Genomic DNA, 26,355 nt, shown 5'->3' with positions numbered 1-26,355 from the left:
TAGCTGATACCTTTAGAGTAAAATGGATATTGAAGCGCTCTTTCTATTCAGTATTCCCATAGGAAACCACTTTGTCTTTGTTCTCAGATTTCTTCCGTTAAAAGATGTTTTTACATTTCATCTAGCGTTTTTATTTTTTAACAGGAGAGATGTTTAGGGTAGTTTGTCAATCCTACTGGTAGACATGGAAGCCATTCTTCTGTTTCTTAATATGATGAACTACACATACATGTGAAAATTAACAAGATGAAATATATCTAGCCTTTCTTTATGAGGTCTATAAAATATTACTGTAAGTTTTGATGTTTATAATACCCACAAGTAGAACTTGTTTGCCATTTATAACTTGGTTCCTTGTTTGTTTGTTTGCCTGTTTATTCCCTGCTGGACTTCTTGAACATAATTCAGCGCTTGGTTTCAGTTGGACTCGATTCAAAAAATGCAGTTTGTATTTGGGATTGGAAAAGGGGGAAGATGTTATCCATGGCTCCTGGGCATACAGACAGAGTAAGTATTCCCCCTTGGGGTTTCTAATGGGTACTGGATGCGAAAAGGCCAGAGGGTGTTGGTGCTTTATGTTTCTGTGTGTTGTTGTTGACAAATAGTTCATATGTAATTAAACATTTAAAGTACAACTGTAATTAGAATGCATATGTATAGTAGACTCAATAGGTATAGTGTTGTTAGCACAAAACTTCTATCTGAGTTGCTTCAGCAAAAATGATGAGTTTTATGTTATTAAAATCTCAATTTAAAAAGACTGGTTCAAACCTGTGGTCTATTTAGTTTGGTTTACCACTGATTTGTTACATATGTATCATAGTTAAGGTGAAAAACATTTTTCATGTGTGAATTTAAAATTAGCTATTAGGATTAAAAATTTTAGATTCCTAACATTTTTTACTTTTGAAACTTTAAAAAATATATTTATTCCAAGTTGTTTAAAATTAATGTAAAGGAAATGTTGTAGTCAGCTTTTGAATTAAATATTATACTGCTTTTATAAACATACATCAGAATTTTGTCATAAATTCTTAAAAATGTCTGAGGTTTTTTTTTTTGTGTGTGTGTGTGTGTAGTAAGATCCTAACCTAAACTGGCACAGGAGGTATAGTCATTGATTCTTTTTGGGGGGAATCTATGAATCTGTAGGAGCTGTATAAAAACACTTGTGTGAATTTGTGTTTTGGTTTTTAGCAGATTCACATGGAGGCCTGTAACACACACAAAAAACATAATTTGATTATTAAAGTGTTAACTATTTTTTATTAATTGTGTATTCTGACTCAGAAAAACCATTTCATACATTAGTACTTTGGATTTAGTAAATGGGCTGATTATTATGAAAAATAATACTGCCATTTCATTGAAAGTTTTAGTAGTATTTTTGTGGTTAGTATTTTGAAGTTGCATCAATGTGTTTTTCATATAATCTGTATTATGGTGAGTTGTTAAACATTAATTTATAAGATGAAACTTTTTTCATTATCACTGAAGAGTATCACTTTGTACATTACTAGAGGAGTAAGCATTTTACATGATTATGCTGGCAGGTGTCAAAGAAACATGGCGAAAACTACCAGATAGAATTATTTTCTGCTATGATATTGTTTTTCAAATATTAGTTTTTCTTTTAGTTATTATTAAAGTACTTGTTTCTAATGAATATTTTAGTTAATCTGTGTTTTTTTCCTTGTTCGCTTTTGTAACAAAAATGGTTTGTGTGTATTTAGAATTTATGGAATCTCAGAAAGGAACAAAGCCTGAGGATATCCAGATGTCACTATCAGTTAATTTTGTTTGACCCAAAAAGATAATGAAAGCTAAAAAATAGTTTTTAGTGTGAAATGAATATTTGGATTCTTCGTGTGAGTAGTTTTGCATGATAGAAAGTTAAAAAATGTTCTCTATTTTTAGCTGTATGTATGTTCCATTCAGATTTTTCTGTTGTAGAAATTATGCAGGTTCGTGTCTCATGCCCTAGTTGTGTTGAATGATTCTTGTTGTTTATGGACCTAATTTTTTTTTAAATTAAAAATAGAGTTGTTAATTGTCATTTTACTAGTTGCTTCATAAGTTCATAGACACTTAGAAATAGTTTTTGTTTCTTTTCATTTATATACTTACTTTATTTCTCATAAGATTTTGAATGTAGGGTTCTGATTATTATTTGTTGTGGAATATTACTTTATGACATATAGGGTTTGGGAGTTATGTGGTCTTTTGGAGAGCATTCTTAAGTGATTCAGAAAATCAGTATTTTAACCATGAATCTGATTTGTTTACAGATATTTGACATTTCTTGGGATTTGTACCAGCCAAATAGACTTGTCAGCTGTGGTGTGAAACATATCAAGGTACTGGAAGAGTCTTATTTTATAATAGGCGTCTTCATTTATTCTGTCACACTCTTCACAATTTCAGAAAATTTTAGAATTTTGACCATACTTACTTTTTAATGTCATCATTTAAAAATTTTAATGTTCGATCTAACAAACATTTATTGTATAGTTACTATGTGTGTGAGGAACCTCTGTGAGGGATATAGGTATGAATAGAGAGTTAATAAAAACATTTTCCATAAAGGAATTACTAGTCTAATGAAGTAGGTTTACTGTGTTCATCTTGCTTCTTCATATTTCACTTAGAAAGTAAAGTGTGAGAATAGGAAACCAAGAAACTGGGTGTCATTCACAGAGAGAGAGCGGTGTAGTAGTAGCACCGTGGATGGAGTTGACTTTGCCACCTGCTAGCTGTTGGGCCGGGGATGAGCCATTTAACCTCTTTGAGCATTCTTTCACATCTGAAAACTGGGTGCTGTTGCCACCCTCACAGAGTTGATTATTAGAAGGGCAGTATGTATGTCGTAGTGCCTAGCACATGGACAGCCTTCAGAAAGTGTTATCTTTTCTTCTCTGCACGTTTGCTCTCTTATTGGATCCCAGCCTTTGATAGCCACTGTTCACTTTGTGTATGAAAGCCCCTAGAGTCAGTGGTGATATTCACTCTTATGCTTATAATTACTTTTAAATCCCTAATGCGAATCTGAAATACTTGCTTGTCTCCCAGTATCTGCGAGAACAGTTCCTATACCAGTTAACTCCTAGTAATTAAGGTTTTGTGTGCGCATTCTTTTGATACTCTCACTTCTGTGCACATTTTCTCCAAAGTATCTTTAGCTGCTGCTGCAATTCTGGTTTTCATATTCTGGTACTGATTTGATAAGGGATAATATTACATCTTTATTTTTTTCAGTCAGTATTTAATAGCAAAAGGCTTTGTCTAGGTTTAAAGTATGTAGGATAAGCACTGTCAAGGTAGAAATTTTTATTTTGTTTGCCTTTGAACAAAATAAATAATATTTGGCACAGTAATTGATATATATTAAATTCTTAATAAATTGTTGGCAAGTTAATAAAGAGACTTTACTGCTGTTTTATATTGTAAATAAAGCTGAAATCTCCATTTTCAGGTTTTTAAAAAACTTCTCTTCTTAATTTAATCTTAACAAACTGTGTTTTTTACTGTGAGTATCTTTCTTTACATTTGTTAGAGGCAATGACTAGCATGATAGCTATCTTTGCAGGCAATATATGTGACAAAACTAAGTTCCAGAGGTAATCTAAAAAGGCACTGGCCAGTATAGCAGCAGCTAGCTGCCTGTAGCAATTTAAATTAAATTAATTAAAGCTAAATAAAATGTAATACTCATTTCTTCAGTCACACTGGCAGTATGTTTAAGAGCCACATGTATTAAGTGGTTACCACACACACACACACACACACACACACACACACCCATGTTCATCATCATAGAAAGTTGTATTGGGCACTCTGATCTGGATTCTAGAACGATAGTTCTTTTTCTTTTTTACTGTTGCTTTTATTTGTTTACTTATTTATTTATATATTATTGTTTTTATATAGTATGATAATTCTTAACTCTTGCTGAACATTAAAATCATTTGGATACCTGGGATTCACTCTCCAGAGATTCTGTCTCAGTCTGTCTTAGTGGAGGACCAGGCATACTATGTTTTATAATTGACCCCAGGTGATTCTAATGTGCAGCCAAGATTGAGAATCACTAATCTAAAAGAAAATAATAGGTTGAGATTGGAACTTGCTGAAAGACAGAAAACTAGCTATTCTTATGCACAAAATTATGGAACTTTTAAATTTAAAAATCAGAAAATTTCTTTGATTAAAACATAGTTATTTGAGTGGATCAGCATCATAATTTTTAGTTCTTTGAGACTTCATGTTTTAAACTCAGGTCTTTAGATCTTAAAATAAAATATTGAAGATCAGGTAAGATTTTCAAGTATATAAGATCAACAGATTATATTATTTTAAATATTAATTTACTTATTATAAAGTTGAATTTATTCTCAGGCCCTAAAATCTTTATGCACAGCTATTTAGTATATATTAAGCATTTAATATATATATTCTTACCCTGCCCCAGTTTTGATTTTTTATTTCTCTTTCCGAACTTTTATAATTCACTTGAATCCACATAAAAGAACAAAAACCTTGGTCATAAAAATTTATGTTTGACTTCCTTATGTTTTCCCAAGAATGAACCAATCATTCCAAATGTGTATCTCTTATTTTTAGGCTTTACAAGTAAAGGAATTGCTCAGTTTTGGAAATACCAATGAGAGCAACACACAAATCCTTTTATTTTTCCTCTTTGCTGTCTTTATCAGAAATTGAATATCAGTTTTGGTCCTTTTTCCTCTAAGTATATGGTATCTTGTCTTCATATTCATCGCTAGCTCATTCTGAACTTTTCAACCTAAGTTTCACGTAGATCTTTTTTCAGAAACCTACGGGAAGCATAGTGTATTTTAGAAATAATCTAGCTCATCCGCAAAGATTGAAACCAATGACTTACCTGCTGTAATGTAGCTATTGACAGCACTAGGGTGAGGAGTGACCCTTGAGGGCTAGTGTGTCGTAAGGGAACGTTTTAGGTCATTTCTAGTCTGCTGCTCTAATATAGCCTCAGAGAATTAGGAATGTTTTACTTTATGTTACAAGCATCCTTTGTTAATTTAATTATACTGTGCACCTTTTAGTTCTGGAGTTTATGTGGAAATGCTCTGACCCCAAAACGAGGAGTCTTTGGGAAGGCTGGTGACCTTCAGACGATACTGTGCCTTGCCTGCGCGAGGGATGAATTGACATATTCTGGTGCACTCAATGGGGATATATATGTTTGGAAAGGAATCAATCTTACACGAACAATACAAGGAGCCCATACTGTAAGTGTATTTTAAGTATTTCAAACACTTTTAGATGTTAATCGCTTATCTTCTTGTCTTAGAACAAAAGATTATGTAACAGCAAACTTTCTAATCAGTTACTTGGAAAAGGTTATAACTGGATTTGTTTTCAAGACTTCAGTGAAGAAACATTATGCAATTAGACACATGAGTCTTTATTAAATTAGTATAATTAGTGCCTTGTTCAAACCACTTCCTTAGTATGGTGTCTTTTTCAGAGGAGAGTTGAAAAAAAACTTGTTAAGTTCAACCTAAAAGTATTCTCAATTAACCACATCAGAATAAAGCTAGTGCTCTTGTGGCTAATTTACCCGAGGGACATTTGGGACCCTTCTAGGAAAAAAATACAACTTTTTTATATCCTCACCCGAGGACATTTTTTCATTGCTTTTAGAGACAGGAAGGGAGAGAGGGACATCGATGTGAGAGAGAAGCATCGATTGGTTGCCTCTGTATGCGCCTGGGCTGGGGATTGAACCCGCAGCCTGCGTATGTGCCCTGACGGGGAATCGAAGCTGCAGCCTCCCTGTTACAGGACGATGCTCCAACCAGCTGAGCCACACCAGCCAGGGCAGAAAAAATATAACTTTTTAATTTTAATATCATTAATTCATTCAATGAGGGGCAAATGAATTTTTATACTTCATGAGATTGTCATATAAACAAGTGATCAAATCAGGGAAAAAAATCTGTTGTTAAAACCTTTTAGTGTTTTTGATTTGGGCTTTTTAGTAGTTAGGTCCCTCTCACACAGTGTGAAGGGAGCCAGAGAGCACAGAGCTGCTACGTTGTTAGCAGTAAGATCTCAAGTAGAAAAATTATTGACTGTATTGGGCTGGCCAAGCAGCTTGCTTGGTTTTTGCTGTAAGATGGCTCTAGTCTAACTTCATTCAAAACAATTTTGTTAGGTTGTGTGGTGACAGCTGTCATATCAGCGTGCATTTTTTTAAAACTTACCAAATTGGTGAAATTTTGTGTAGCCATTTTAGTATTAAAGATGGAAGAAAATATGCAACATTTTCAGCCTGTCATGCTTTATTATTTCAAGAAAGGTAAAATCACAACTGAAAAGCAAAAGAAAATTTATGCAGGGCATGGAAAAGGTGCTGTGACTGATGGAACACGTCAAAAGCAGTTTGTGAAGTTTCGTGCTGAGATTTCTCACTGGATGATGCGCCACAGTCAGGTAGTCCAGTTTAAGTTGATAGCGATCAAATCAAGACATTACTTGAGAGCGATCAGCATTGAACCATGTGGGAGAGAGCCGACATACTCAAAATGTCCAAATCCAGAAAGTTACTGGTGAAAATGAAAAATGTGTCTTTTACTTTATGGAAAAAACGAAACGAACTCTTTGGCCAACCCAATATTAACATGAACCACTTTTAAATATACATTACATATTAAATATATTAAAGAAGCATTTACACAGAACTTGCTTTAAGCAAAAGGGCCAAAGACCAGAAATACCAGATTCTTTATCACAAAGGTTGTGGCATCAGTATATAAAAATATTAGTTTTTCCTCTCATATTCATCATCACAGGCTGTGACTTCTGCTTGTCTACTGGGTAAAAAATAGTAACTTCTTGTTTTAGTTTGTTTCCTATTAGTGAAATTTCATATATTTATCAACTACTTAATTTCCTTTTCTATCATTTGGCTTTTCATATCCCTTGCATGTTGTTGTTGAATTTTCTTTCCTTTATTGATTTGTATATTAGGGATATTACCCTCCTGACAGTCATCTATATTGCAGGTATTTCCCCAATCTGTTTATCTTTGCTTATGATATGTTATATGAAAATTTAAAAAATTTCTTTTATAGCTTGTGGATAACCTGCCATGCAGTAAAGATTTTTCGCAGCCCAAAGTTACATGTGTTCTGACTATTTTCTAACATTTGTTTTCTATTTTGCATTTAGAATTTTATGCTTATTTGTAATTTATTTTTATATGGTATGAGGTTTAACTTTATTTTCTTTTATGTTTTCCCCGTATCATTAAATACCTGCTTGGTCATATATTGAGTTCCTATATATGTATAGACTTATTTCTAGATTTCCTTGGTGTTCTCTGATGTATTTGTTTATTCCTGTGTCACATCAAAATCTTTTAAAGTTGGTTTCTACCTCCATATAGTAGATTTTCGTAAAAGTATGTATTGTTAAATTATTTCCTCTTCTAGGCAGGAATCTTTAGCATGAATGCTTCTGAAGAAGGCTTTGCTACTGGTGGCAGAGATGGCTGTATTCGTCTTTGGGATTTAACTTTTAAACCAATTACTGTGATTGATCTCAGGGAAACAGACCAGGGGTACAAAGGTAATAACAAAACAAATATCTCGTTAACAGGCAAATTCTAAATATGTTAAGGATTATCTGTCTCTTCCAGTAAACATAAAGGTATGTTTTGTAAATATAAGTGAGACATTGCCCCTTTAAACTATATACATTTAATCGAAATTCTTCAATTGAAGAGATATTTTGCCCAAAGACGGTTTAGGTTTACTGTTAGGACAAAGATTCTTTCATGTGTCCGATGACTATTATAATGGGACCTACAAAGAGATGTGGCAGGTACTTACTCGGTAACCTTGTATTTTGAAAAAATTTTACTATTAGAATGTTAGATGTAACTTGAGCAAATAAACTGTTGAAAATAAAGTGTGTTGAGTGTTGGAGGAACCTTTGTACACAGCACCTCTATGTAGGTTATATTGTATAGATAAGAAAAGTGAGAGAGACTGGCTTTCCCAAAAAGAATTGTGGGGTATATTAACAAAGTAGGAGTCCTTTTTTCCCCTTTTTTTGAAGATTTTTTTTATTTTTAGAGAGAGGGGAAGGGAGAGAGAAAGAGAGAAACATCCCTACCTGGGAACCTGGCCCACAACCCAGGCCTGTGCCCTGACTGGGAATCGAACTGGCAGCCTTTTCATTTACAGTCCAGTGCTCAGTCTGCTTAAGCCACACCAGCCAGGACGAAGTCTTTTCTTTCTTAAAGATTTTATGAGCTGATTGAAGAAATGAAGTATAGACATTTGAAAAGTCGGATTATTATAAGAGAAATAATACAGTTCTATGAAGGTAGCTCCTGAAAACTTACTTTTTGGCTGATGCAAACTGTGTTAGAAGATTTTGGCTGAGAGAAGTGGTCTAACTATGACTGAAGTTGTCTAATAAGGAATAAGAGTGTGTGTCGTGACGAATGGGCAGCAACTAGGTATACAAAAAGAGAGAAGTACCATTCCATGTAGAAAACAACATAGAGAACTGAAAAAGATGTATGCGTCAGAGACTTACAGATTCTTTTGATCAATTTAGGCAATTGGAATTCTGTTTTTATTAGCACTGCTCTTAAATACAATTCCCTTTTGACTAGGTTTGTCTGTGAGGAGTGTTTGTTGGCGAGGTGACCACATTCTAGTTGGAACACAGGACAGTGAAATTTTTGAAATTGTGGTGCATGAAAGAAATAAACCTTTCCTGATTATGCAAGGGCATTGTGAAGGGGAACTGTGGGCACTTGCCATCCATCCCACTAAGCCTTTGGCCGTGACGGGAAGTGATGATCGTTCAGTCAGGTAAGCAAACTATAAACTAGTTGTACAGGCTGGAATTTGTCCTTAGGTAAACATAAGAAAAACTTGCTAAAAACACCGAGATTTAAAATTTATCAACTTGTGGTATAACAAATGAACATAATTAATAGGCACTTGAAAGTAATAGAATTAGTTATTTATAAGATTTGTTTTTTCCTATTAAAAACCTAAGTTGGAGCTTGTTCCATATCAAAATGTACAAGAGCCACCTCCACCTTTTTAACATTCTATAATATTCCACTACGTGCATATACTGTAATTTATTCAACTAATCCATTACTGATGTGAGTTTAGTTTCTTCCAGTTTTGTGCTATTAAATATAGTACTTTTTTCAGGGAATATCTTTATACCTATGCCATTGTGCACCTGTGTAAATATGAATCTTTATGATAAATTGTTAGCAGTGTTGAAAGAATATGCATTTAAAATTTTGATAGCTAATGCCTTGTACAGCGGCAGTAACAATTTACATTCCTATCAGCAGTGGATGGCAATGCATTTTCCCACACCCTTGCCAACATTAATTATTACCCCAAAAGGTAAAAAATGTCTTGCAATTATTTGAAAACATACATTTTTTTCTCATATCGAGGGGTGTTGAGTATGTTTTCATATGTTTAGAGGACATTTATATTCCCTTTTCTGTGACCTCTCTAAAACTCTTCGCCTATTTTCTCTTAATTTATTGGTCTTTTTCTACTTATTTTAAAATAAAGTTAACAAAATCTGCATATTAAAAAATTAGCCCATTGTCTATGACAGTGGTTTTTAAGGTATGGTTCCTGCACCAGCACCATCAGCATTACCAGGGTAATTCTAAGAAATGCAAATTCGCATGCCTTATCCAGGACCTAAAATCAGAAATCCATCAGTTTGTGGTTTAACAAGCCTTCTAGATGGCTAGGACTTACACTGCAGTCTGAGAACCACCGGTCAGTGGTATGAGTCGAGATAATTTTTCCACTTTGTCATTGTCTTTGTTCCCCATATCATCTCTCGTTACTTCCAATTATATCTCTAAAAGGTAATTCTAAACATCTTCGCAGTACTGTTACCACACAGCATTCCTTGGGCTTTTTAGAATTAGGCTCCAAATAAGGTCCATAGATTCCAACTGTTGATCTAGCCCTTAAATCTCTTATTGTATAGCTTCCTTTCCTTTTTTTTCACAGTTTATTTGTTGAAGGAAGGACTTACTTTCTAGAGTCCCCACATGCTCAATTTGGTTAATTACATACTTCTAGAGTATTTTAACACCTTCTCTCTTTCCTGTGTCTTGTAAACAGGTAGTTAGCTCTAGAGGTTTGATGAGATGCAGTTATGAGTTTTCACCAAGCATATTTTATAAGTGGTGATGTGTACACACACCCATTTCATGATATATAATACAAGGTAAGACAAAAGTAGGTTTACAGTTGTTCATATGGAAAATAATACAATAATTAATAAATAATGATACAAGAATAAACAGTGTTTCACCTACTCACAACTGCATACCTCCTTTTGCCCCCTCCTGTGTTTAGTTCTTTTTTTGTCTTAGCAGCCATTGATGGTTATTACCTAGATCAGGGTTTTTCAACCTTCTTTTTCTTTTAAATATTTTATTTACTTATTTTTAGAGAGAGGGGAGGGGAAGGGAGAAAGACAGGGAGAGAAACATCAATGTGGTTGCCTCTCATGTGCCCCCAATTAGGGACCTGGCCCACAACCCGGGCATGTGCCCTGACTGGGAATCGAACCAGCAACCCTTTGGTTTGCAGGCCGGCACTCAATCCACTGAGCCACACCAGCCAGGGTTCAACCTTCTTTTTTGATTATTGTTTCCTTAATAAGACTTTACAGACATTTATTTCATAATCACAGCTTTCATGAAATTTTAACACCACAGAAAACTGTACACTCATTTTTGTACTGTGGTCCTTTGGAGGACCACAAGCCATTGTAATACTTCAGGTTTTCCTCCCTAAGAACTTAACTTTTAGCCTCTTCGAGGTAATATTGCCCCTTTTGAGAATGCGTGACCTAGATCTGTTACTTTAAAAGTTTCAAATGGTGATATTCTAGCTTTGTCATTCATTATCCATTATTCATTTGTCAGCTACCATATTTTTATAAAGAGAATTTCTATTCATCAACTACTTGGTTATCTTCAGTACAATTTGTACAGGAAAAGCAGAAAAGTGCTTATTTTTTTCCATTTAATAGTTTAAAAAATAATTATTTGGTTCCTTAGAATTCTTTCCCTGATCTTTTCACATTTCTTGCTGTTTTCTTCTGTAGGGTTCTAGCTCTTTTCTCCTTTATTTTTAACAAATCTTTGTATATTATAGATATTTACCTTTCTTTCATTTGTGATGGAAGTTGCAAACAATTTTCGCATGTTTGTTACTTGTTTTTTTTTACTTTGCTTAGGTGGTTTTTGCCATGCAAGAATGTTTTTTCCCCCTGTTATTTTGTTCTATGAGCTGAATTTATCAATATTTTCTTTTATGACTTTTGGGTTTTCTATTATAGAGAAATCTTCCCCAAAGTTAAAGTTTTTCAATATATTCTTCTAGTACATTAGTAGTTTTATTTTTTATGTTTAATTTCTAATCTGTGTAAAATTTACTTTAGTGTAAGAAGTAAGGTGGGGATGCTACCTAATTCTTTCCAGCTAACTACTTATTTTTTAAGTGGTATGTTAATCAGTCATGCTATTTATTGCCACTGTGCCACTCCAGTTTTGGGGGTGTGTGTGGGAGATGCCATCGTTCTGTGTCCATCCATGTATTTACTTTTAGAGAGAAGGGAAGGAAAGGAGAAAGAGAGGGAGAGAAACACTGATCACACACCCCCAACTGGGGACCCAGCCCACAACCCAAGCATGTGCCCTGAACGGAATCCAGCCAGCAACCTTTGGGTTCGCAGGCCAGCACTCAGTCCCCTGAGCCATCCCGGCCAGGGCAGTTCCTTTCATTTTAGATGAACTCTTATTACCAGCTGCTGCATAGCTGTTGGAGAAAGGGCAATTAGTCTTTTAAAAAGTGCAATAGTAATTGCTCCAACTTCTGTTTCTGTTTCTGTTACTGGTGAGCAAGTTATTTGGAAAGAACTCTTCCACTGAAAACAACTAAGAATGCTGGTTAAAACTGAAATCACCTTAAAAATGTTCAAAGAACGGTAAGGAACTGTCAGCTAAATTGTGGAAGAAAATGGGAATTTAGGAGCACCAGTGGGCCAAGGCCACTTTTGCCCTGAAGGCATTTTTCTTCCATTGAATAAACTTGGACTCCGCTTACGGCTTTCTCCAGGGGCGCAGGGGCAGAGCAGTCAAGACTGGGGGCCCACCCAGGAAAGTAGCCCAGTACACCCAGGTAGAACTGCCAGTGAGGCTCTGAAAATATATCCCCTGCAAATTTCTGTGGGAATAGAGATCTTGTTTCTTCCCTCAAGTATTGACAGCACAGGAAGTGTATAAAGCAGCCTGATGCTGTCACTCAAATAGCATTCATTGTTGCCCAGGTAACGGCACCACAGTACTCGTTGCATAGATAAGGGCTGCTTTTGCCTTATAATTTTAGATTGACTTCATTAAGAAACAGTACCATATCTGTAGCACAAGCTAATTGCCAAAGCTGTTCAGTGTTTAATAATAGTTGAGGGCCGTTATGGTTCAGAAAATTTTTAATCCTTGGCTCTGAGATCAAAATATCATAATGAAACTTTACCCTGGCTAAGCTATTACACTGCTGTTTATTACGGCAGGTTAGAATTTTTAGCTTCTATTACTGACAAAAATTCAGAACTGACGAGATTAAATCCTCAAGTGCTATTGAAGCTCATGGTTAACGCTGCTGATTCAAAACCATGATTTAATTTTCTTTTTGGCAGAATACTTCATGCAAGAATAACTGAATTCATAGGCTTTGTAAAAATGAGTAAAAGGAAACCGCATTTAAAACGAAGTCAGGAGGCCAGAAGGGGGAGCTCTCACGCCCTGCGATCACAGAGCCAATGGGAAGAACTCTGTTTATAATCACTCCCCCAACTTCTCTGTAAGAGTTTCCTCCCCTTTGTCTGTCCGGACTTGTGGGTGGTTTGCCATTAGACTACACACCCCCACTTGCAATTCTCCTCCCAAATAAACCCATTTTCCTGGAGAAACGTCTGGCTGCCTGTTTAAGGTCAACACCTTACATTTTCACAGGCTTTCTCAGTAAGTCTGAGGCGTTTTCCCCGTACATATGTTTTACCACCATTTGATGCCACTTTATATTAGACTAGATTAGCGGTCTCTCTAATGCCTTTGAAACTATTCTAGCCTGCTGTCACACCCGCTGCTGGAGCCAGGGCGGTGACCCAGGTGGCCACTTGGGCCATGGCTGTGACCGTTGCGGAGGCTTCTTGTGTCTGTGCTCAGTGCTCAGTGCCCAGTGTCGCAGGGCCCCAGGAGACCAGCGCCTTCAAGGCCGCCTCAGTGCACACGCGACAGAGGCCAGGCAGGCACGGTTGGGCTGGGGAGGCTGCTGGGGCATTGATGGCGGGCCTCCAGGTGTCTTTACAAAGTGTACAGAAATGCCACTCGTGTTTCTCTGATGCTTCCTGGAAGCAATAGAACTTAAGGGCTTTAAAAAGGAAAAGGAAACCAAAAATAAAGATGCTGCTATAAAAATATTTAAGAATCTCTTTAGTTTTACTGATTTTGCCTGTTCATTAAGTTGTCGCCTTTGTTTTTATAATATCTGCAGAGTTCTCCCTAAGTACTGTTTCAGCTGTACCCCTCAAGTTTTGATATAAAACAGTTTTGTTGCAGCTTACTTCAAAATAGAAACTGATTTTCATTAGGATTTTGTCTTTGTCCTTTAGGTTATTTGGAAGTATAATGTTAATTTTCAAACAACGGGAATTTTTACCTTTTTTGTTGTAGATTTTTAACATTAGAGTCTGAAACAGACTCTGAACTTGCATAGTCTTAATTTGAAGGACTCTACACATAATGTATACCATAAACCACTATGTTATATCTAGGTCTCCCCTGTGATCAGGGTAGAAATCATCTACCTGTAATGAATAATAGAAAAAAACTAAAAATTAATGTCATTACATTTTCTATCAGCCCTTGTCATATTGAGCATGAACAGTATTTCTGTTTTTATAGATAAGAATCCCTTATCCCTGGCCAGGCAGTTCAGTTGGTTAGAGGGTCGTGCAGATATACCAAGGTTGCAGGTTCGATCCCTGGTCAGGGCACATACCCGAAACAACCAATGACTATATAAATAAGTGGAACAACAAAGCGATGCTTCTCTCTCCCTCTCTCTCTCCCCCTTCCTCTCTAAATAAAATAAAAATTAAAAAAACAAAGAATCTCTTGCCACAAAGCATAGTTAAAAATCTAGATTTCTCTTAAAATGAGATGATTATTTTAACCAAAATCTTTTCATAGAGTCTATCATTTTTTTTAAGCATACACTGGTTAACTCTTCTTTTACTTTAATTAAACATTGCAGGATATGGAGCCTTGTAGACCATGCATTAATAGCCAGGTGTAACATGGAAGAACCGATTCGTTGTGCAGCTGTCAATGTAGATGGAATCCACCTTGCCCTTGGAATGAAGGATGGTTCATTCACGGTGCTGAGAGTAAGGTATGCTACTAGGGTAGAAGCAGAAACAGTAATTTTCCTCAGTGAGACAGACTATGTAAGCTCATTGTTTTTACCCATTTTCTTTATTAGTATATATTTCACATATTAGTTTCATTAAATATAAAACTATATTTACAAAAATGGCTCTGACAGAAAATTACATTAACTCAGAAACCTTGGTTTGGGGATTAAGAATGCTTAGTAGAGTAATGGCTGAAATTGGAACTATAAATTTGGTCCTGACTTTCCTTGGTAGTATTGATTTTGAGTGATGATCCTCTGCCATTGAAAGGGGTAGGGTGGGGGCGGGGACATTGAGGCTTTAAAAATGGGCCATTTATTTTGTTGTTTTGCAGCTTTACGTTTTGAAAAAATTTTTACTTTATTTGAGTGATAACAAAAGTTTGAGACATTTGTTAATTTGTTAAGTATACAATTAACATCTAGTGTTGAATTATAATACAGTGCATCAATTGAATTTTATACAGCTATTAAAAATTTTGCTATAGCCCTGGCCAGGTAGCTCAGTTAGTTGGAGTGTCATCCCACTACACTAAGGTTGTGGGTTCCATCCCCGGTGGGGTCACATGAGGGAGTCAACCAATGAATGTGTGGGTGAGTGGAGCAGTGAGTCGATGTCTCTCTCTCTCTCTCTCTCTCTCTTTCTCTCTCTCTCTCTCTGCTTCTTTCCCTCCCTCCCTCTCTCCCTCCCTTCCCCTCCTTCCTCTCTCTTTCTCAAATCAATAAAAATTTTTTAAAAATTTGCTATACAGCCACATGTGTTCACAAGGATAAGTATCTATGAAATCTTTCTCCTCTAGCTTAGTGAATGGTAGAACCATCCCCTCAGTTGTCCCATCCAGAAATCATTAATTCATTTCTTTGCTGCCTTCCTTGTCTAGTTACTTACAGAGTTCTGAAGAACCTGCTTCCTTCTGTGCTCCCAGCTGTACTCTTGGGTAGGCTTCTGCCATCTCCTAACTGGGTTGGTGGGATGGCACCTCAGCTGGTCTCCTTACCTCCTGTTTTACTTTCCTCAACACCTTTTTCACTCTATAGCTATAGTGATGCCTTTTAAAACACACTCATTTTCATCTCTCCTCTTTCTAAAGTATGAAAAAGGTTTGTGCTGTCCTTAGGGTAAAGTTCATAATTCTTAATTACCATGGCCTGGAGTGCCCATCTCTCTGGCCTGTTCACTTCTACCCCAGGCTCTTTCTTTCAGTATCTTTCGCTTTTTCAGACACATCATGCTCTCTTGTGCTTCCTAGTTTCTATAGAGGCTGACTCCTCTTTCTGGGACAAGTTTTTAGAGTAAGAGATGCTGACATTTTTCTCCTAAATTAATTCTTATTGTGACAAAATGGAAAATGTACCATTTTAACCATTTTTAAAAGTGTAAAATTCAGTGGCCTCAGGTACATTTATGTTGTTTTGCAACCAAGAATTTTGTATGCATACGGAACCCCTAAGAGTCCCTATCATATAGCTTTTGTTGCATTTAAAAGTCATTCTGTTTTTCGAGACTTACCCTTTTAATTATTGTTTTCAAGAAAGTGGCTGAATAAGGTTTTATATCTAATAAGTCAGTATTTTAGCGACTTAGCCCAGAATTGCTGGCTGCATTATCAGGATAGTTATTATGACTGCTGAATGCCTTTGGAGTTTAACCACAACATTTTAACTCACAAAATATTTTCAGTCCTTCTAAGTTCACCTGGCTGCTGTTTCTCCTTTGTTTGCTTGTATATATTCTCTGTAACATAAAGCAGGTTCTTAAGCAGAGCAGCCCAGTGTACCCTCTCAGGGGAGGTTATGTTATGACTGGAGGGACGTAAGATAGATGAGAAGCTAACACACTGACTCTTACATCGGGTACAAGGTGACGGGTCAGGGCAAAGTCGGGAACTTGCTACACCATTTAGTACCATGGAGTCAGATGAAAGACTGCAAATACTTTTCCCATTAGAAGACACGCATGACACTGACGTGCGGTGAGCGGCGTGAGCTCCTCGGAGGCCTTCATTCATGCCCCTGAGTAGGTAGGGAGACGTCCATGGACGACGTTGTGCTGCAGATGGAGCAGGGTGTCCTCCACAGTATGGGGCAGACCAGTTGTAAAAACATCAGCGTTGCCCTTTTAGGGTCTTCCAGAGGCCAGCCGTTTGTGTCTTCTGACAATGTCACTACCATGTTACATCAAATTCGAAAGGCTTGGGATAGTTTCCCTTAACTAATCATGCACTCATTAAAATTTTTTTTCAACCTATTTATATTTTGCCCCATTTCCTTGAGAATAATAAGTTTCAAAAGCTGTTTCCTGATTTTAAAAAGTAACTTTGTATATGTCTCTTATTTTTTAACCTCAATTTTTTTGATCCCTCTTCCCACAAAAATAAAAAAAAACATGTTCAAATAAGTTTTATTTTAAAATTCCTATCTAAAATTAAGTCCTTCTCCAGTTACATCACATTTTCTCTTTCACAGTAAAATTCTCAAAAAGCTGCCTAATTTTCTCTCTCTTTTCTTCCAGCAATCACCTTTCTACCCCCAATCCAGTACAGATTTTGCCTTCATCTTTCACTGAAAAACCCTCCCCAATACCACCCTGTTATTGAAGCCAGGAGCCGCTTTTCAGTTCTCGTCTAAAACTGGTCCTCAGCAGCGTCCGACCCCGTCACCACTTGCTCCTCTTCAGAACGTCGTCTTCCCTGGCTTTGGGTGTTAATCCTCTCCCTTTCTTCAGCCTGCTTTCCTGGCTCCACTTTCTTTAGGCCTGTCCAGTAAATACTGGAGTGCCTCAAAGCTCGGACCTGGGCTTTCTGCCTTTTTTTTTTTTTTTTTCACTTTGTGTTTTGTCCCTTGATAATCTCATCCCTCCTTTAGCTAAAGGGCTGGTTTTCATCTCCTTCTTTACATGATTAACACCATGATGAAGCCCAAACTCCTTGGCAGTGCAGTATTCCCTCACTTATTGCGGGTATTATGTTCTAGACACCCCCGCCCCCCGCGATAGGTGAAAATCTGTGAAGTAGGAACCTGACATTTATTTTAGTATTTATATATATTTAAGGCTTTATAAACCCTTCCCACATACTTATAAACCATTCCCAGTCCCTTATTAACCTTTTCCACACTTTTGTAAACACTACTATGTTCTTAAACGTGTTCTACACTCTGAAATCTACGTAACTTTAACAACATACATATACAGTACCGCAAAATCCTGCGATATAGCGAAAAATCCCCGATAAATAATTAAATATAATATTTTTAAACATGCCGCGATACAGTGAGGCCGCGATAAGTGAACCGCAATACAGAGAGGGACTGCTGTATATCAGGTCTCTCTGTAACCCCAGCCATCACTGCCTTTCCCATTTAGTCTCGTACCCACGTGATGTTATCTGCTGTGCACCGTACGCTTGCATACTTTGCTCACACTGTGTCTTCTTCCTGGGAAACCTGCCCTCCTCTCTTAGACTCAGCCAACTCCTCAGCTTTTCTACCCAACAAATACATCACTCGTCCTTGTCCCTTCCTGCCTGTCATCGAGTCTTTAACCCTTTTTTCAGTATTTCCAATAGACCTTCGCCTATATCTTTTGAGCACTCACCACATCTTACCAGTTATAAAGGATAATTACTTTGTATCCGTCTACCACAGATGAGTTTATATTTTATGCCCGTAAAACAGGAAGTACTTAGTGTTACTGGAAGAAATTTGAGATTGATTGCTTTAAGTTGTCCATTTAGACACTTTAAAAATTGTAAAATGTCCATTCAGACTTGTGCTTTGAAATTATCTACTTGGAGCATTTCACATCACTAATGCAGAATTTATATGGAATAAAGAGACTGGCAGTAACTGAAAATGGAAATTCTTGCTTCATCCTGCCCCTTTCCCTCGCTACCGCTCTCTTCGCCCCCTCCTTACCTGCTCCCCAACTTGGGAAACTCTTTGGTGTTAAACTAAGGGTGTGTATCCATGTTTATGGCTGTTAACAATACCTATATTATTTTGGAAACTCAGTTGCAAGGCATCAGTGAAAAAATATTTAAATGTTTAAATTCACTTGTCGACATGTGCCTAATTGGAAAGAATTTCTATTCTATTAAAAAAGGTCAAAGAGGTCAAAATAAAAATAACTAGTGGTAGTTATATGAAGATATATATATTCAATGTGTTACTGAAGTAATGCAAATTAATTCTTCTGTTTTTATGTCCTCAATGTAATTTTGCATATTTGGCTCATTATAAATACTTACTTGAAAATCATGGTGTTAGTAATGAAGCATTTTTCATAAACTCAATATCTGTGACTTATTTCCTGTATTGTATGGTTCCATAAATTTTAATCGGAATCTCTAAACTACTTGAAGTAATTTAGCATTTCCCCTATTTCCAGCACATATTGTACTCACATATTTCTGTTCAGTAAAATAATCATTCCTTAATTAATACTACTTGTCTCATTTACAATTGTTTTATGGTTTATAAATATTTGATACAGCCTCACAGTCATTTTGGACACATTTGGAACTTTTAACTACTTCTTTAGTGACTTTTTTCATGGGGTCTAATTTTTTTTCTTTACAGAGATATGACAGAAGTCATACATATTAAAGACAGGAAGGAGGCAATTCATGAGTTAAAATATTCACCAGATGGAACTTACCTTGCTGTTGGGTGCAATGACAGCTCGGTTGATATTTATGGAGTTGCTCAGCGTTATAAAAAAATTGGCGAGTGTATGGGATCGCTTAGTTTCATCACTCACCTGGACTGGTCCTCGGACAGTAGATACGTGCAGACAAATGATGGAGATGGCAAAAGACTTTTCTATAGGATGCCAGGTAAAAATTTCTAATATATTATTTATAATTTGTATATTTTTAGTGCCTGTAAAGTATTTTAGGATTTCACTAGAGGCTGAGTAAGTTACATTTGAGAATAGGAAGTCAGTGAAGATCTGAGCTAATATTTTGGGCATTGTGATCTTTTCTATAAAGCTGCCTTGTTCTATTGAAGTACTTTTAGTTCTTAATTAAATCTTGTTGGCTGCGAGGACCTAAAACCTTCTTTAGGTTGAGTTCCACACTATGCGAGTAGGATATGGTAAAGTCCTTGCGTGTGTTAGAAATTCAAAAATACCATTTTTATGGGTGGAACTAATTAAATATAATTACTACAGATGTCTAACCACAAGTTGTCTGATTTTTTGTGGTTACCTCAAATAAACCTTGCATATATTAATAGTATAGCTAACAAATTAAATTTGGTAAAGTTTTCATCAAAGATTTAAAAAGAATAAAAAAGCAAAATATTCTTAGTACTTTAGTATGATGCTTAGTAAATTAGTCACTGTTTTCTAATACTTTATTTGATAAAACTAGATACATTATTAAATGAATGCATTTTCTTAAAAGTATTTTGTTAACAATCTGTGTGTGATGAGGATTGAATCAAACCTCAAGTCCTGTTACCTCAGGTAGATGTGTTAACTCCTCACTCATCTTTCCTTTCCAGTCCTTTTCAGAAGTTTCTTTTCTGAGCCATGTATCGTCTTAGGCTTCTTCTGTAATGCTTGATTTGCCACTTTCTTATAGCTTTTACTTTTCCTTCTAATTCACCCAGTTGTGACTAATCTGTAGCATGATTTTAATAGGATTCAGTTTTATTTCCCACATGGTGAACCTGCTAAGCTACATCATAATCAGATCTGTCTTTGAATCAGTATAATTTCGACTTTCTAAGAATTTCTAGCGTTTAATTTTCTCCTCTCCTTACTATATTTACCTACCTATTCGTCTGTTCTATTTTAACTGGAGTAGGAAGCTTATGTGAATTTGGGGGTTTACCATGTTAGCGATACAATTTATGCTTCAGTAAAAATCAAATGAAATAACTTATTAAATTAAGACTGATTTATTTTTAGGAGGAAAAGAAGTGACAAATAAAGAAGAAATCAAAGGTGTTCACTGGGCTTCATGGACATGTGTTTCAGGCCTTGAAGTAAATGGAATTTGGCCCAAGTATTCAGATATCAATGATATAAATTCAGTAGATGGAAACTGTGTTGGCCAAGTTTTAGTTACAGCTGATGACTATGGAATTGTAAAGTTATTTCGATATCCTTGTTTAAGAAAAGGTACTTTTTCTTTCAAAGTACTATTTATAAAGAACTTAAGTTCTTGCAAGAATTAGTCTTAAGAAAAATAAAAGGGTTTATATTTTTGAAAATATTTGTATTGGTTATTTGGTGAAGAGTTTCATGAAAATGAACAGAATTAGCTACTTTTATTTTGCTAAGTAAAATATTATTGTCATGTGTTACATTTATTTTCTGACACGAAGTTTTTAGTAGAAAATTGTTTTTGAATTCATAAATTATGAATGGACTAAAACTTTACCGCTTTCTTTTTAAAGAATCATTTTTCTCCCCATTTCCAGAATTGCTTCATATAGTCAGACTGTACAATGATAGTAATACTTTTCTTATGGTTTATTATCTTCAATTATTTAACTTTCTGAACATAAATCTTTTAGGTGGCATTTTTCTAATGTCTTAGTGATTCCGATGAAATAGTAAGCTCTCCAAGTTCAAGTCATAGTTTGGAATCTATTCGTTTGTTGGTTTTCACATTTAAGAAGTGTGTTTTTGCTTAAATCCTGAACATATGTTTGACATTTGTTTATTTTCTATAACCGGAGGGTTAAGAAAATATAAGGGGGTATTTTCTTCTCTTTTAACTTTTGAAAGCATTGTTTATTTATTGAGTTATTTAAAATATTTTCAATTACAGCTTACATTTAATATTATTTTGTATTAGTTATAGGTGTACAGCATAGTGGTTAGACAGTCATATACTTTACAGAGTGGTCCCCTGATACTTCCAGTTCCCACCTGGCACCATACACAGTTATTACCGTATTAGTGGCTCTGTTCCCTCTGCTGTACTTTGCATCCCCCTGACTCTTCTGTGACCACCAGTTTGCACTTCTCCATCCCTTCACTGATCTCACCCAGCCCCACAGCCCCCTTCCCCTCTGGCAGCCATCAGTCTGATCTTAGTCTCTGTGAGTCTGTCTCTATTCGCTTTGTTCATTTATTCTGCTCTTTAGATTAAGGGGCTATTTTTCTACACATTTTACGTATCACCTCTTTTTCCTGGATCTCTTATAAAGTGATGATATTAATCATTCTGTTCGTAGTCCTGGGGAATAAATGAACTGCTGTATTAGTCATTTATTTCATGCCTTCTTCCACAAAGTGTTTGAGTCTGCTTGTAACAGGTCTGTAAGTACTAAAATAATTGTAGGAATAGAAAATGAGTACCAGAGGAAACACCATAGTATTAAAGCCAGATAAAGGAAACAGCAGCAGTCAAACATCACAATCAAATCTGAGCTTCCTGGAAACCAAAAATACAATAAAGCAGGGCACAAAAGAATTTTAATTTTAGCTAACTTGTTAAAAAGCATACTTGCCACTCAGGGAAATCAAAATTTCTTCAGGGATTTAATTTTCAAAGAGCTCTCTCCTGTAGTACGGGGCTTTATGTTAGGTTCAGTGAGTTCTTATTCATTGAACATCAGCATCTGTAGCAGATGCAATAATAATTTTCCTCTGGTTGTTGATAAAAGCTCTGGGCAGATGTTAAAATGCAGTTTAGTAAACGATGATTATGGAAACAGCTGAAATAGTTTTATTCAAATAAGCAGTCCATTGACGTGAAACTTAAGGACCCAGTTTTCCCGGGCGCTGGTTGTTCTGTTGTGCTTGTCAGTGAGCTCCAGGTCCTGCCATGTTGTTGATCCCTGCCTGTGAGGTGTTGGCTCCTAGGTGCATGTCAGAGTGCATCCATGGCTAAGGCTAACTGTGTGAATCAGGGACCCTCTTTCTGGATCCCACCACATGCGTGGACAAGATGTGAGAGTCACCAGGCACAGCAGGTTCTATTGTGCTACGTGCCCCGTTAGGAGGTGTGAGAATCGATGGGATTGATCACAATGGTCTGAACCTTAGACGCTGCTTGTCACCGTTTCACATACTGACCTCTGTGCAGAAACAAAAGTACTTTTATTTTCTGAGTTTCCTTAGTCAACTTAGTGGGTTTTATTGACAATTCATGTCTTCTGCAACAGAGAAGATTGTTTTTATTGTATGGTGATTTTATTTCATTTATAAAATGTATAGCAGTCTTCTGAGTTGCTGTGGGACTGTTTTACCAGAGGCTGGGAAAATCAGTCTTGTTCAGTCACTGCTTCAATAATATAAGTATAAACGGTTTCCCTTTTATTCCTTTGTGTTGGAAATTTATGTTATGGTAACGGTTTTTATTTATTTCTAGGCACTAGTGAGTCAGCTTGAGGCTATGGGTAGGTAATTAGATCAGGAGCGTGGCCGTAACTACTGCACATTTAAAGGACTGATAGAAGTATTTTAAGGTTCTGTTGTTTTATTGACTTTACATACTTGCATGAATTGAGCAGTATTACTAGAAAACTGTCTTTTGGATGAGTTATAAAGATGTACGTTATTTCATACGTTAAGTTGTGCTACTGAAATTCTTGCCTTTACCAGGGTCAGAAAGATATCTGGAAAGGAAGAATTATGTCTAGAAGTTTTAAGGACATTGAAACACAGTAAATGGGAAAATATTTTTTTCATATTGCTTCAGTTTATTGAAGAGCGTTATCTCGTATTAACTTGGTGTTAAAATATACTGTAAAACAAATAAGAAAATAAATGGGATCATCAAAACATAAATATTTTTGTATATTGCTTTATCCTACAAGAATTATTATTCTCTTCTCATTTAAATTAGGAAAGCCCCCCTGACCATTTCAGCTTGCCTTGGTAAATGTTTTCTCTGAGATATTAGTCTTAATTGATAGCATTCTGTTTAGGCCTTAACTATTTTTTTTTTATCATTTTCTACCATAGGTCAGAGTTTTCATAATGAAGGAACTTTGAGAGCTTATAATCCATTTTATGTTAAAATGGAAATGGAGCCCAAGAGAAGTTAAGGGACGTGCTTGAGCTCCTCTGCTGGCAGTCAAGTTGACTCTCAAGCTCTAGTCTTTCGTTTCAATTCCAGCATTCTTTACGTCATACTGGTGTCTCCCTTTATTAGTGACAAGGGTTGGAGTCATGTTCATGCTCTCTGTTTCCTTCATTACCCTTCTTCAGTCCTCTATGGCCTAGCATTTTAGTTTAGGTGTACAGGCAGAGTAAAGGGAAGCGGTGGCCTCTCTTCTTTCCTGGCCTGTCTTTCCCCCTTCAAATACCCAGCGAATGTTTGCACTGTACCAGGCATAGGGACATACAGTGAACAAGATAGCACCCCTGTCCTCAGGGATCTTATAGTTTATTAGAGGAGTTAACAAGCAAATAGGCTAGTACATTTCAGGATCGTAAGTGTAATCGCATGGGGTGATTACAGGGAATTCTGGAAGCATGTAGGGATACATGTTTGGCCCTGGTGAGTCAGGGTCACTTCATGAAAGATATGATGTCTAAGTTCACTTTTAAGATATCCATTTATCATAGTTAAACAGTGCTGGTTATTAAATAATTATTAATACAATCCCTTTGATTAGGAATAACTGGCTTCCCTTAGACTTACTCCACAACTTTCTTGTTGCCCAGCTTGAGTTCTTCCAGAGGGATTGACCTGTGAAAAGTCACAGAGAAAACAGTTTGGAAGGGACACAGGACTACTCACACCTCTCTTGGGGCTCTTACCCAGTGTAGTCAACTAGAATAGCTGCTCAGATCACTCTTCTCTGCTGTAAGTGTAATAAAATTAGTACGTCTTAAAAACTTGGAATATGATTTGCTGGACTCTGGCTTTACCTCTTAAAGATTCTCTGAATGCCTAAGAGTACTTAAAGGGCCCCATAAAAGGAAGAAGTAGCCCAAGTTCTCTCTATAGGCAAGAAACTCATTCTTGTATATGAGGGATGGGACTAAATCTTATCTTATCAGACTTTGCTTAGTGAACTGTGCCAAGTCACCCATCTAGAAAGTTATGGACTTCTATTAAGCTACCAAAAAAATTTTTTTTCCTAAAATAATAACATTACTGTTAAGCAGTAGTAAATTATAATTTTAGATGCGTTTTGGTCACATCTTTTATGCTTAGATTAAGATGGCTATCTTTAAATTCATGGCCCAGGTGAAAATTTTTCTCCAGATTTTAACCGAGGGAGCTTTGCCATCCTGACATACAGGCCTTCTATAACTTAATATGAAACTTTAAAAATGATATCAAAATGAGGCCAAACATCATATTTTCAGTGTATTTTAACAGGGATGTGTATATGTTGCCAGATATCAGATTTATCTAAGCAGAATATGGAGAATGTATTCTGAACTTCGAACAACAGAAATGGTTTCTATCACACCGATTTATAAAAAAACAAAAACAAAACCTAACTACAAAGTAAAACAATTCCTTTGCAATTGACAAAGTCTGGTGCATGCCACCCTAACCAGATGATATAACCTAAGATCATCAGTGATAGAATGGTGGCCCTTGATGCTGTGTATTCACAAGGACACATCCCCTGCCCCCAAAACACGTCCTTTGAATCTAATCATGAAGAAACATCAGGCAAACTCGTATTGAGGGGCATTATACAAAATGTAGATATTTTTAAATGACTGTAAAGGACAGTTGTTGAGACAACCACGGGGCATATTTTACTTTGATTAATGTGGCGTATTACGTTATTGACTTTTGTCTGTTGAATCAACCATTGCTTTCCTGGCATAAATCCCATTTGGTCATGTTGTTGTATTAAGTTTGCTAGTGTTTTGTTGATGACTGAAGTTTTAAAAGGATCCTGTGGCTCCTGAGGCTGAGACTAGTGCGGGGTGGAGTAGATGGATTGAATATCACTTAAGATCAAAGGCCTCAAACCAAAACATTCAAATATGTTACTATGAAATCAGTTGATCCCCTTGTGGCTAAAGGTTTTTTTCAAAGCAGTAAGATCATGGCCTCACAGCCTTGTGGTTCCTATTAAATTATATCGTGAATCAGAAGAACAGATATTTACATCCCTTGATGTAGACTCATTCATTTGTTTACCCAACAAATTTTTGAAGTAATAGTCTTTCCCTTTGATCATAATTGAGATCATGGAAGGAGGATGCATTGGTTCATGTATAGGAATTGTTTGTTGAGGTGGTATTTTTGTGTGTTGGGTTTCCTTATGAATTTAAAGGTATATATTTTTTGTTATAGGGGCCAAATTTAAAAAATATATTGGCCATTCGGCTCATGTAACTAATGTCAGATGGTCACATGATTATCAGTGGGTTATTTCTATCGGTGGAGCAGATCACTCTGTCTTTCAGTGGAAATTTATTCCTGAAAGGAAACTGAAAGATGCTCTTCACATAGCACCCCAAGGTGAGTTGTGGTTCCCACTCCCCAAATAATTTCTCTGCCAAGTAGCTCTTCAGTAACCTCTAAGTAAAATTTTACTGTTGAAATGTAATCTAGCCACATAAGCTAACTGTATAGTTTATTAATGAAAAACATAAATGAAAATATCAGGTCTATATGTTTAAAGTCAGATGTCACAGAGCATGGAATGCAAAGTACTTCTGGTTGCCTTTAATTTATCTAATGATGAAGGTAGAAACAGTTACATTAGCAGAACAAACATTTACTGAATTCTGTGGGAGATGGGTATCACAATTTTGTATATTTTTTTTAACAAAGAAAATTATTTAATGTTAATTCATCTATTAATCATAGTATTTTCTAGCTATTTTTCATGTTAATTATAGGTTATAGTGCCTTATATTTGTGCA

At 36.1% G+C, this 26,355-nt stretch overlaps 1 protein-coding gene across 1 annotated transcript in view; it reads left to right on the top strand.

The window, feature by feature from the left end:
* EML5 (EMAP like 5) overlaps nucleotides 1-26,355 on the top strand; it is a 128,356-nt gene that overhangs the window by 19,315 nt on the left and 82,686 nt on the right. The window contains exons 3-11 of the mRNA XM_090271281.1: nucleotides 409-507; nucleotides 2,289-2,357; nucleotides 5,085-5,270; nucleotides 7,479-7,614; nucleotides 8,672-8,873; nucleotides 14,385-14,522; nucleotides 19,122-19,378; nucleotides 20,461-20,673; nucleotides 25,781-25,948. Coding sequence (XP_090127407.1) covers nucleotides 409-507; nucleotides 2,289-2,357; nucleotides 5,085-5,270; nucleotides 7,479-7,614; nucleotides 8,672-8,873; nucleotides 14,385-14,522; nucleotides 19,122-19,378; nucleotides 20,461-20,673; nucleotides 25,781-25,948 — 1,468 coding nt within the window. The remainder of the gene's footprint in view (nucleotides 1-408; nucleotides 508-2,288; nucleotides 2,358-5,084; nucleotides 5,271-7,478; nucleotides 7,615-8,671; nucleotides 8,874-14,384; nucleotides 14,523-19,121; nucleotides 19,379-20,460; nucleotides 20,674-25,780; nucleotides 25,949-26,355) is intronic.

This window comes from Furipterus horrens, unplaced genomic scaffold (assembly GCF_987537825.1).
Source record: "Furipterus horrens unplaced genomic scaffold, mFurHor1.1.pri manual_scaffold_3, whole genome shotgun sequence".
Lineage (NCBI taxonomy): Eukaryota > Metazoa > Chordata > Mammalia > Chiroptera > Furipteridae > Furipterus > Furipterus horrens.
This window is presented reverse-complemented; position numbering and strand designations above follow the sequence as displayed.